Raw genomic sequence first — 13,017 nt, forward strand, 5'->3', positions numbered from 1 at the left:
CTTACATCCTCACTTTTTTTTCGCAATTTCAAACAATGAAAAGCCGCGAGAAAAAAGAGGAAAAATCTTGTCGGAAGACGCCGATAATTGAAGAGAAAAAAAATTGACGAGTTGATACATTGTCGATAGAAATGTTTTCTCTCCATTTTTGTTATTTTCAGATACATACGCGATTAGAGTTAACGTTTGTTACACCTCTAATTGAAATGATCATTAACTCGAATAATTATCAAAACAAAAGATTGATCAAACGAAAACCGTGTGGCTTCTAATCGCAATAAGACGGACGCTGTTTCAGAAAAATGTAAATAAGAATTTACGGAGACTAAGCGATCGGTAAACGCGTCGGCGCAACTGCAAATTTTTCTCGCGATTTCACTTTCTCCTATGTGGCATAATTGCGCGTGTTACGAATCGTAATGCGCGCGGATTCCGCTTCCCCCGATCATGCGACGCAATCGTCGCTCGATTCGTGTTTCAACAATGCAAGACCTGCACACGTCTCCTCACACGCGCGGCTCTAACGCGGCACGCACGTTACACGCGCATTTTCATCGACACGTCGACGGAACGTCGCGTAACGATTACCTCTTGCATCATTTCGCGGCGAGAGATAACGCGACGAGTTTTTTTTTTTTTTTATCGAGAAAAATCACGTAGATAATACCGGAATAATTTCCAACTCTTCCCGCAATTAAAACAGTCGTTTGCAAATCACGACGCGATTCAAATTAATAGACATTTTAAATTTTATCGAATTAGGTTAAATTTGAAAGTTTGGGAAATTTGAAACTTTTCTTCATTTTGCGGCAAGTCGATAGTTCGTTCCGCGTGGGTGTAATTGTGTAAAGTGGAATTTCAAGTTCTGGAAAAGAAAATTTTTTGCGTCGCGAAACGCACGACAGAGAGTTTAAAGCGCGCAATAAAGCACAAAGTTGCGCCGTTTTGTATTTCACGTTCTAAATCTAAATCTCTCTTCGTTTTGTGTTGCGCGCATTCACGTGGGAGATTGCATTATCGTAAATATTTATAAATTATATTTTTAAAACGTTCACCACTTACGTGGCCCTTTTTTATCTGACAAAACAGTCGGGAATTCCTGAAACGTCAAAAAAATTAAATAACAAGCAACGGCGCGCAAAATTCTTTGTTCAAATTCAGAGATCGCGAGCTGAAAGCTCGCCGCCGCGCGATAACCGCATTATTACCGCATTAAAAGCTATCACACTCGCTCGTGTTAGCTCGGTCAAAGTTTTATTTGAAATTTTAAGATAAGGTTAATCTCTATCTGAAATATCCGCGGAGATGACTTTAATGCAGCCCTTCGTCTGGAAAAAAAACGCACACTTCGCGAAGCGTAAAATATATTTTTATTGAAAAAATATCGTGGCAAAAATGTTGTGTGTGTGTGTGTATTATATTGCGGAGAGTAAGAGAAATAAATAACAACGAAAACTCCACAGCAAAATAATAAGTTGGTTTGCTCGTGCGCGGAAAGACACTCGCGACGGAGAAAAGTCGCCGGGAGAAATTACACGCGCGCGGATTACCAGCTGAAAAGTTCAGAGAATGTTTGTTTTACATCGTTTCACGGGCGAAGTTCGTAAATTTCGAAGCGGAAAAAAATTCATGTTTTGTTTTGAATGCATTGCGAGCAAATGTGAAAAAAGACGTGTGAACAACATTTGACATCGGGAATATAATGTTCTTACTTACATACTACTATGTGATTTCTGTTTCTCGCGATGTTGTTTCGCGCAATTTTGTTTGGAATTTTCGTCAATGGACGGTGAAATCGTCTGTTTAATAGACGCAGAGATGCGTCTCGAACACATTTAATTGATTTAATGACAAACTTCGTAATGAGTGATTTTCGAACGTGTGAGAAAAAAATGCGAGAAAACACAGAAGATACTCGAGCGCTGTTTCAGTTTAATATTTAAAAAATAAGCGGCGAACAATGTTTCTTTCTGATATGTACATTTTTTTTATATAGATATATTATAACATATGTGTAACAATAATTGCTATCAAAATATACATTTCACGATATATATGGCACAGAAGGTTATTGAAGATCAAACGAACACAACGAAAAGTGAATGCGATATCAATTTTTCTCTAAATTTTCAAAAATCAACTCGCTCGGAAACTAAAACTTCGCGCACGAAAAAAATGTTTATCTTATATTTTCAACTTTCTGCACAAAGAATCCATTTTCTCGATTGCGTTACTTGTCCTACCTCACACTCTCTCTCTGTATACATTTATACGTGTAACATATTTTCTATCGTTTCCGTGTGTGTTGCGTTCTTTACTTCAGAGAAACGTACTCGGTGCTGTCGTTTGATTTGTTTGTCTGTGGCTGTTGCCGATTGAAATTCTTCATTTCTATTTTCGTTATCACCGCCGTGTTGTTGGTGGTAACTTTTGAAGTTGTTTTCGGGAAAAACCTGTTCTTCCAGAAACGCGAGAACTGAGCGTTCATGCTCGCGTATATGATTGGGTTGTAGCAGATGGAGGACTTCGCTAAAAGTGCGGGCACCACCGCCACAGAACTGGAAATCTGTACCTGAAATAAACGTGCGAGTCATTCCTTTGAAGGTTTTTGCAATCTCCCTTTCAAAATAAAAGCGAGGTGAAATTAATCGAAGTTGTTGGCGTATCAATCAGTGAATTCTCACATGATGTTACCCGTGTATATGACCGAAGTCGATCGTCAAAAGATTAAAACTCTTTGATCTCGAGATTGAAAGAGGTTTGCTCTTTAAAATTACGTGCGTAAACTTTTTGTTTATTTGCTTTATGAATATGTAATACGGTACATCTGAAGCTTACGAATTGTGGAACAATTTGCAAAATAAAAAATCAACAATGATATTCAAGTAAAATAATGTAAGTTGAAGTAAAATGTCAATTTGGAAACAAGTGCCGATAAATAATGTGATTTGGAACACTTAATTAAACTGGCTTTGACGACAGCAATTTTTTTTTTGCAATAATCTCTTCGTAACGAGAGAGATACTCACGTAAAAATACTGAGACGCGAGCGCAAAGATGGCATAGGGCGTCCAGGCGATTAGAAAAGCGGTGATCATCAGATAAACCATCTGCGTGATTTTTGTTTCTCGTCTGTTGGTCGACTCTGGAACGAGAGAAGAGCGATTAATCGAAAACATATTCGGACATGAATAATTTGCATTGTTGCACATATAAAAAAAAAAAACAAAATACAAGAGATTTGTTCGAACAACATCTCAAGATCTGATCGAAAAAAATTTGCACAAAGAACAAGTGAAATTATATATATACGTAATTCACAGCGTGCGCAATTAACGTGATGTAAGTGTTTTAACAGAAACTTACTAAGCCGTTTTCTTATTGACTTCATAGTTCCTATCATGCCGCAGTAGCTAAAGGAAATTAGCGTGATGGGAAGGAAGAACCCAAAAACGAATAAAAATCCGATATAAGTGTCGTTGTGCGTTTTTGGATCGTGTTGATTCCAGGACACGCTGCAGGATATGTTCCCTGCTTCAAAGCCGTACACCCCCCAATTGAAAAAGGGCGGTATTGATAAGCAGAACGCGTATATCCAAACCAAAAATATTACTAGATAAGCGTTCCTATAAAAAAATTTAGAGAGATAAGTAGTATATTTCACAACATATAGAACAGCGCTTATGTAATTATGTCAAAATAATATACATATATATATCATACACGTATAAAACATATATATTTACGAGAACATGTGGTGTATGTTGAAACTTTTTGCGTTGAATACAATTCATTAAATAAAATCATTATTTAACATGTAGCATTTGTTGCCAAAAGAAGGTCAACTCGAACAATAGAATTGAAAAGAAAAAACTAAAATCGCATAATTTTCGTATAACACGGTGAATTTCACGTGTTATACTTCGTTTGTATATAAAAATTGAAATGCTAAAAAAAAAACACGAGAACTCACACACATTTTATAGAAATGTGTTTGCTAATAAAAATATGTTGTGCGCATAACATTGCGGAAAAGAGAGAGAGAGAGAGAGAGAGACAGAGAGAGACAGAGACAGAGAAACAGATTATGTAATATCAATGAAATTTATTTACTTAGAAAAGAGATGACACTCGGTGCGATAATGCACGTGTTTACGATAATGTAAAATCAATATTAACGACGGTCACAGTTTTAATTATGACGTGACTGTTAAATCACCAATTCCGGATAATGAAATTTACTCAAATAATAACAACTGGTCGATTTATATACTCGTTGAAAATTGGAACAGAATGATTGAGAACACTATTATTAGCTTTGGACAGGAGATATGTTGACATTTGTGTTCGGAGATAACTCAAGATGGGGAAGTTGAACAGTATCATAACGCATTTTTTTCGAAAATTTGACGTCAGAAAGACAATTGATTTAATACTTTTTCGAGGCGAATATATATTACCGCGTCTCTGCTGACAAGAAAACGGACCATTTTATCTCGCGGTTTGTATTCTGCGTTCGTTCTGTATTAAAAGCGAATAAGTTTTCAATTTGTTCTGCGATAGATTTTCAGATTAAAGTCGATAATTGCGTATAATTACCGAGTGTGCTAATCTCGTGATGTGTGTGTGTGTGTGTGTGGGCGCGGAGACGCGATGAAAAAAAAAAAAAAAAAAAACAATTTATTTGACGTCGCAAAAATAAATTTGTACATGAATTCTCTCGTTTTTGACGTTGTAACGTTGTAATTATTTACCGACGACTGCCGATGTAACGGATCAGGAAACTCGTTAGCACAATGTTTAATTCATTAGTTAGAAATAACGGATTTATTAGTTTAAGCGGCTTATAAGTCCCGTTTGATTTTGTTCTTTCGATTACTATCACTTTCATTATTAGTAGAACAAAGGGTTTGTTATTAAAGCGGATTAAAAATGGCTGTTTGGTTCTCTTACGACTACCGGCACCGTCTCTAAATATAAATCCCATCAATGTGGACAAGGAGCTCATCTTTAATCCATCGTTAATTGCACGAATTAATGGAATATAATAAAGGACTTTGAGACGAGACGGGACGACTACATTGCGCATTTTTTTCTGTGATAAAAAACGCATCATAAAGATATAAATCCGCGATGATGTCTTTCAGGTAGAAGGCGGAGTAACGATGCAATAATTTCGCAATTTTCTCGGAAGATAACGTTCGCTCAAACATTGGCTCTCGCGTGAAACTTACATGTAAATGCATTTTATGTGTTTTTTCATGGGAAGAAAAAAAAAAGAAAATTCCTGACACGATACGTGTCGCGCGCCGCTAAATACTTCGCGCTAACGGTCGTCTTGTTTCAAATATTATCCCTCTCGCGCAATATAAAAGACAGAAAAAGAATCTGATAAAATCACGTAATTGAAATTCACTCGCAAGTCAGTGCAAATTATACCTCGCGGGAAGTGTTAATGACCAACGTCTCGACGCGAACGTTGATGAGTAACATTGCTCTTCCCGGAGACCGTTGCGATGAAAGTGCGCGATGGAAAGTGCGCGTGGAATGCGCGTAAATTAACCATTTCGACGCGCACGCGCGCGTATGCGTTTGAATATCGTAATAGTTGCGTCGACAAAATCAGAAAAAATTTTGTTCAAAAATGAAATTTCGCGATAACAACCGGTGTGTGTTGTTTTCATTGACGACACACATTTCTCTCTCTTTCTCTTTTTCTCTCTCTCTATCTCTCTCTCTCTATAATCCATCTGCTGTAATGCAGCAAAAACAATTTTCTCGCTACTGTCAAACAAGAGAGATAATCAGTACGTAATGAGATTACATGTGTATGTACGTATACACATATGAAAAAGATGTGCTTTTACCTCTTTGATAATGATTTCATTGGAAATTTAACCAGTAGATATCTCTCCATTGCCATCACCGTTAAATTTCCGATACTGGCGAATCCCATGGTGGACATGAACCACGCGTACCTAAAAAATTACACGGTCTATTTTGTTTTTTCACGGAAGTACATATATATATAATACACGAATCGCGCATGCGAATCGAGTAGAATTATCTGAATAAATCTTTATGCGTTTTTACATACCTATTATTTACACGAATGTGCGTGATTCACATATTTTGTTTATTATTAACTAAAAAAAATACTTTATATACGTCTCCACAAGTTTGTCACTATTATTTATATCTACATTGTTTCTTTTTGTCCCGGATGTTTTTTTTTAAATAAATAAATTTCAGTCGGCGTGCAAAACAGTTAACAGTTTTACGCGTTATTTATTTTTTTGTTTTAATTTTTTTTTTTTTCACGACGCAAAATTTCAATAGACATATTTCGCGCGAACCAGTTTTATTATTATGAGAGATAAAGATTTGATAAACACATCCTAAAAGTTCTCTATTATCTACTTATGTATTAAATAACGATATACCACAGACACATTTTGTCACTCCAATACCATGCACCTGAGATCGCTGACATCATTGAGACGGGATTTCCCAGTATAGCCACTAAAAGATCTCCAACCTGTTGATAAAGAAAACACATCGACACATTAAAACGAAAACACACATCTGAAGTTTGTAATATTATAAATTGAAGTTTATACAATATTCAAGTAACATAAAATATTTTATTCTATCGTGTCAAACGTTATTTTTTTCACCATCTTGGAAAAAAGATGAATGATTAATTTTATTAATTTAATCAATTTAATTTGTCTTCAAATTTACAGGTTGTGCAGTGCGTACACTTCTCTAATTTATTTTTTACTCAAATAAACAAGTTAATATAAAAAAAAAATAAAATAAAATAGAGTAGAGTTTGATACACGAAAAGCGTTTTAGTTTGATTGCATTGCGAGACATTGGCCAATCTGGTTTGTGCACATTCCCCCGGTGACGCTCATACATATAACTACAATTCTCAGCTCAAGATGTGTAGCGAAACAAATGGTGAAAGTTATTGCACAAATGCCAATGAATACAAATCGAGATCGACTGTGGTCCAATTAAGCTTACAAGAGAAGCGCGCGAATATTAATCGCAAATGGGTCTATATTACATTATGCAACATTATGTTGCATTACATTATATCGCAAAAAGATTTTGGCCGCATAGAATCCGACTGTGTAACGGCGCTTGAATAGCATCTCTCGAGAGCGCAATAAAAAGGTACACAGCTATTTAGACTTTTTGAAAATCTCAGTTCATTATCACGTTCAAAATGACGTGAAAAATGTGAAAGAGAATAAAAAAAAGAAGGGAAAATTGAATGAAATATATTTTTGCTTTTTTCTATATTTTTATTTAAAAGAAAATAAAATAAAAAAACACTTTCAATTGAAATCAATGGCCGTAAATTTTTTTTACGCAATTTGTTTGTTTATTCTAAACTTATCAAAATGTAAAATTCTGTATTTTAATTGTACGCAACGTAACTTAATAATAAACTTAATAATATTGCTGCGATTGTTTCATTATGGCGGTGATTAATCGTTACATGAATATTATTTTAAGAGATTTCTTTTGTAACACACACGTGAAAAAAAAAGAAAAAAGAGAGAGCCTTAGTTAAATAAAAATAAATTGCGTGCATCATATGCAAAATTGGCATGCTTTGATCACGTTAATTCGCGAGTAGCGCGGCGGAGAAATTGATTCATTTCGTACTGTTTGAAAGATGACAAAATGAGAATTTATCGTAGTAATTTGAATTATTATTTCATTTTTACAATAGCCAGATACGAAGCGATGCGCTTTTGTGCGAATATATCGAGGCACGTGCGTAACTCGAAACACACAGCACATTTTAAATGAACAACACAATAAACAACGTATGAATAATGTATAAGATACATATATGACTGCTCTTACAAGATTTTTTTGTGTGTGTTTTAGACTTTCGTGGAAAATACACACGAGAAAAAGACACCAATAAAGTGAAAATATAATTTTTTTATTTTTTTTCATATTAATTACAAACTTATTAAAAACTTTTTTCATATTAATTACAGAATTATTGAAGAGAATTTTTCAGATATCAAATTTCTCTCGCGAGTGTTTGACAAGTTACTTGAAAAACTTTTTTATCATTGTTAGGTTTTATTATCTCTTTTTATTTGATTATTCAACGAGCTTTAAACATATAATTTATTATTGTTGTTGTTATATATTATGATTATTACAAACAATGCAAATCTCGAATTCTTCGAAAACAACACGACGATACTCACGACCATGTTGACGAGGACCATGTTATTGGGCGTCCAGAGTACATTTGCGTTTATGACAACCGTCAATATGACCAGTAAGTTCAGACTGAAGCCGAAGAACCCGATGAAGCCCAGTGCGATCGCCGCTAAGATGTAAACACTGGGCGCCATTTCTTCGACGGCGAGAACGTCGTCCGGCAGATTGCTCGTGTTCAAGAACATTACTTCTTCCGGTGGTCACCGAACTCTACAAGGTCTCTCTTTTATGTCGTGGTCGAAACTAAGCTCGACCAGCGGCGGAATTAACGTCCGTCGATGATTCACGTCACGCTCGCTCGTGAATAAATTCGACAGACACGAGGAGCGGCAGAAAACACGGCAAATCCGTCCCGGTCGCATTAATCAAAACCAGTGGCGAAATTTCAAAGGCACACTACCCTTATATAAAGAACGGGTGCGAGTCGCCTCTGCTACACATTTCCCCGACTACCCGGCGGACAAGCAACCCCCCCAAGCGCGCAAAAAGCAGCATGCGCGCGAACCGACGCGTCTCTCTGTCAAGTGCGCTCCGCTCGTCGCGGAGGGTTGCGTCGAGACGCACTCATCTTTTTGCTTCTTTTTTTGTTTTGCGTACGTAATAAAACGTAAATCAATCCTCGACACGCGACGCATATAAATAAATCTCCCGTGGTGTTCGACCTTACATTTTTTTTTCACCGCCTTTCAATCGATTGGGTTTAATGATGACTGACTCCTCATTATCTCGCTCGTTCCGGCCTCAATTATTTGATAAAATAAAATCAAGAAAAAAACGTCTTATTAAACGTTGAAGTTCTGTTCCTTTAATTAAACGTTTAAAAGATGTTTGCGCTTCACGCCCGGTTGCGGTCCAGAGTTTGATCGAAGTCCGTGTGTACGTATTCAGTAAACTGTGTTTGCTCTTGAAGCGAAGAAAACGGCTCGCTCGAATCACGTTTACGGTCAAACGATCTCTCGTCTATCGATTTTCGGGTTGATCTTCGATATCTCGACCGATCGGAGCGGAGACGAAATCTCGAAAGTCGCGTTTACACGTCGTCTGGTCTTGCGCGTACTCAAACTCAAATAAAATCGTCTTCTCTCATCGTCTTTTTCTGCTCCGCGAGTAAAGTCCGATTAAGTCGGTTTATCGCCGTTACTGCGCAGCGCTATCGATAATTGCGCGTATCCAGATGAAATTCTATCCGGACGGAATTCTATAGGAAGTGCGCGTCAAGTTACCGGGCACGGTATCATTTGGCGAGGTAATTATTCTTTCTTTTTCCTGCGGAAACGCAATAAGGTTTATTGATATATCTCGCGCGTCTCGATCGAGTTCGCAATGTTTTGCCGAGAAATATATGTTCATCCGGGGAAGCTTTCTATGTTTCCACTTTCTCTTTCGTTCGTCGTGAGAATTTAATTTCGATAATTTTTAAACAGCAAGAAGCAACAAAAGCCAATGCAAGAAGCAAAACGATGTAATAATTCGCGCGCTCTCTCACACGAATATATTTACATATTAATTAAATATTATAATATATTTATAATATTATATTTTTATTTATAATTTTTCAATAGGCGCAATTGTAAGAATATAAAAAAACGAATTTCAGTACGGTAATTTAAATTTCACTGTTATATGTGAAAATTAAAAAAAAATTTTTTTAATTGAACATTTTTTTTTTAAATCAAAAGAAAAAATCTTGTGTTTAATTTGAACAATAGCACGTGATTAAAAATGCGAGTCAATATTTATAATCGACTTAGTATACACACAGGCCTTTCTGAGAAAATTCAAAACTGTTATTTTTTAATTACTTATTTAATTCGCGTTTCCAAAAAGTCAACAGAATTCTCAGAATTATTTATTAAATATAAACCTACGCAGATTTAATATCAAACGCACGCGTAAAAAAAAAACCAATTAAAATAAATCGACAAAAATAAATCCACGAATATCCGCTTGAGATATAGTTATTTGCGCGTTTTGTTTGTCCAATGTTTCGAAAAATTTCAAAGTAAAAGTTTATAAAAGCTAACTCGTTATACTTTGTAACGATTGTGCTTTTTCAGCGAGAGAATAATCTGATTATTATATAAGCACGTATATAAGTATCAGAGACAAATTAATGCAATAGTATCAAATTGTTGTTTGTCTATTTTTTTTTGTTTTTTTTTTTTTGACGGACACGGTAAAATTTTTGGGAGAATGTTTCAAGCGCTTTACAAATGTTTGCTTTTTTTTATTAAAATAATTAACAAAGATTAAACGTACATATGTTTGCACTTATTAATTCTGTATGTGTGTCTGCATATCATATACATATATATATATATATATATGTTTTGAAAGAAAGTTATTCATTGTCTGAAGATAAGCTGTCATACGATTGATAAATATCCGAATAAACGACAATAATGTCACATTGTTCTTGACAAGTTTCATCATTCGGAAGAACAATTGTCAAACGTTGACTCAATTATCGCGCGTGGGGTTTGCGCGACGACAGCTCGCCAAAATTGGTGCCACTTGCGCATCGATGATCTCGTCGTTGCTTCCACCATCTCTTTTCACCGAGTCATTTTTTCAGAAACAAATGAGAATCGCGCACGAGTCCGTGCATCTGCGAATAAAGCGAATGAGATGGCAATTCGAGACCGACTAACTCGTAAATTTTGACTACCGCAGGAATTGAAATGTGAACCGATGCGTCATCAAAAATCATGGAGAGCGTCTGTTCCGGCGAGCTATCACCACGTGCGGTAAGCACGAAGCGTTTGACATTGTTCCCAAGGATGATAAGCTCGTCAATGACAACGGCAATGTGTCGCACCGTTGCTGTCCAAGCGTCGTTTCAGATACTTTACTATCATCGCATCATAGTAATGCGCTTTTATACAAAATACGAGTATGTAAAAAATGTTCTTAAAAAAAAAAAAAACAATTTGAGTGCACGGGATTTCACCTTGTAACCATTTTTCTGCACGCACGCGAGAATTAAATGAAGCGCGAGAACGAACACATCCAAACGTTCTGCAACGTTTTTGTACACAAAAAGGGAATAGTCTTTATTTATTGTACTCGGTGTGTTTCAAAATTTTAAATCAGTGTACATATATTCAAGTAATTATATCGCTTGCAATACAAAGAATTTCAACGGCCCTGTTCATTTTACATGTCTTCGGTATCGCTGTCGGAATCCTCCGCCATTGCCTGCCGTGCCTTCGTCTCGGCTTCGGCCTTCAGTTCGGCCGGCACACGCTCGTGCCTGCCCTTGGTGTGCGCGCCAACCCAACTCATTTCCAATTCGAATTGCTTGTCCTTCAATTCGTCATGAACGAGATAAATAATACGAGCGGCCTCCTTTACCAAATCCTTGCACGTCATATCTGACAATTTCAATTTTTCTATTTCTGTTTTCGCCGACTGTTTTGCTTTACCTGCGAAACACAACATTGATTGCAAAATATTGGAATTTCTCTCTCGCAATTTCTTCAATTTGACTGGTTTCACTCACCCACCGCACAGCCGTAATAACCGTACGATACTCCTGACGGATCTATCATGTACAATGCCGGACCGTCTGATTCGTAGGCGCCGAGCAAAACGGAACAACCGTAGGGACGCACGGCCGAATAGAGCGTGTACGCGTGCATGTACAGAGATACCCTTTCGTTCAGATACTTCAACGGAATACCGACCCCGTACTGCGCTTTGTAACTGGACGCTTCCGATCTCGCGATCTCCGCTATCTGCCTCGCGTCCGATATTATGCCGGAGATCGCCATGCCAACGTGCTGATCTATGTTGAATATTCGCTTGTTGGCACCAGGCTCGTAAAGTTTTGACGTTACTATTTTTTCGACGGCGAACACCACGCCGTCCTTCCCTCGTAGGCCAATAACTGTTCTGTAACAAACAAAAAAAAACAAAATTGTAATATTTAAATAAAATTGTATGTCAGCATTTTTTTATGTTCTAATCAGAAAACACAAGATGCTCATGTGAGAAAGACAGAGACTCAAGTCGGACACAAACGCTTTTCCAGAGAAGCGAGTTTGACGGCATGAGATATATATATCTAACGACTCACCCTCCATTTTCCACGGCTTTTTGAGCGTATTCCACTTGAAACACGCGTCCGTCCGGCGAAAACTGCGAAGCGGACAGATCGTACTGGAAGAAAACGACGAGGTTAGGTCATATCAGCTGACATGTCACGGTTCCGCGATTGATTTTCGCGCTTAGAGACTTCGCGTATAACACGCGTATATATATACATACTCACCCCTGTGCCTATAGAACTCATTTCTCGGATAAGATGTGACAAAGGCGAAACTAATCGAATCGAGTACGAAAAATTTGTTTACACGTCCGCGACGACGTGAATCGGCGAAAATCAAACAACTATCTCAACAACGCCACAGTCAGCGCGACTGTCAGAATAGGTTGGTGTTTGCGTGAGAGCGCAACGTCCTCTAGCGGCGGATGTCGGTAACATTTAATTTAAATGGAAATCGAGTCATTGTCGATCGATTGATCGTTTACGCGCGCGTTTAAAGCTCTGTTTCTGCGTAAACAAAAATATTTGTTTTTTTTTTTTATATTTTATGAATCTGTGTTATTGGAACTAACCGATTTGCGCGCACTTGAATATATTTTTGCATGTCCGATCCAACGTCTCTTTTTATTAGTACGGTGGCTTCACAAACGTCTCTCCTCTCTGCACCTGAAGTTGCATTTTTCCGAAATATTATCGAGACATTGCTG

The 13,017-nt window shown here is 37.1% G+C and overlaps 2 protein-coding genes across 2 annotated transcripts; both read right to left on the minus strand.

Annotated features, from left to right (window-relative positions):
- Positions 1-2,073: 2,073 nt before the first annotated feature.
- On the minus strand, positions 2,074-8,696 carry LOC109853434 (green-sensitive opsin-like). The gene is made up of 6 exons (XM_020425570.1): positions 8,247-8,696; positions 6,444-6,538; positions 5,868-5,978; positions 3,367-3,626; positions 3,030-3,145; positions 2,074-2,572 (listed from the first exon to the last, which is right to left on the minus strand). Exons 1-6 carry the CDS (start codon positions 8,445-8,447, stop codon positions 2,315-2,317), a joined length of 1,041 nt encoding a protein of 346 aa, XP_020281159.1. The 5' UTR covers positions 8,448-8,696; the 3' UTR covers positions 2,074-2,314.
- A 1,844-nt stretch (positions 8,697-10,540) lies between these two features.
- Positions 10,541-12,696, minus strand: LOC109853435 (proteasome subunit alpha type-3). Its single transcript, XM_020425571.1, has 4 exons — positions 12,536-12,696; positions 12,341-12,423; positions 11,765-12,156; positions 10,541-11,687 (listed from the first exon to the last, which is right to left on the minus strand). The coding sequence occupies exons 1-4, from the start codon at positions 12,554-12,556 to the stop codon at positions 11,419-11,421; spliced, it is 765 nt and encodes a 254-aa protein (XP_020281160.1). The 5' UTR covers positions 12,557-12,696; the 3' UTR covers positions 10,541-11,418.
- Between the last annotated feature and the right edge of the window lie 321 nt (positions 12,697-13,017).

Source organism: Pseudomyrmex gracilis, unplaced genomic scaffold (assembly GCF_002006095.1).
Source record: "Pseudomyrmex gracilis isolate BER0280 unplaced genomic scaffold, ASM200609v1 scaffold_48, whole genome shotgun sequence".
In the NCBI taxonomy this organism is placed as follows: domain Eukaryota; kingdom Metazoa; phylum Arthropoda; class Insecta; order Hymenoptera; family Formicidae; genus Pseudomyrmex; species Pseudomyrmex gracilis.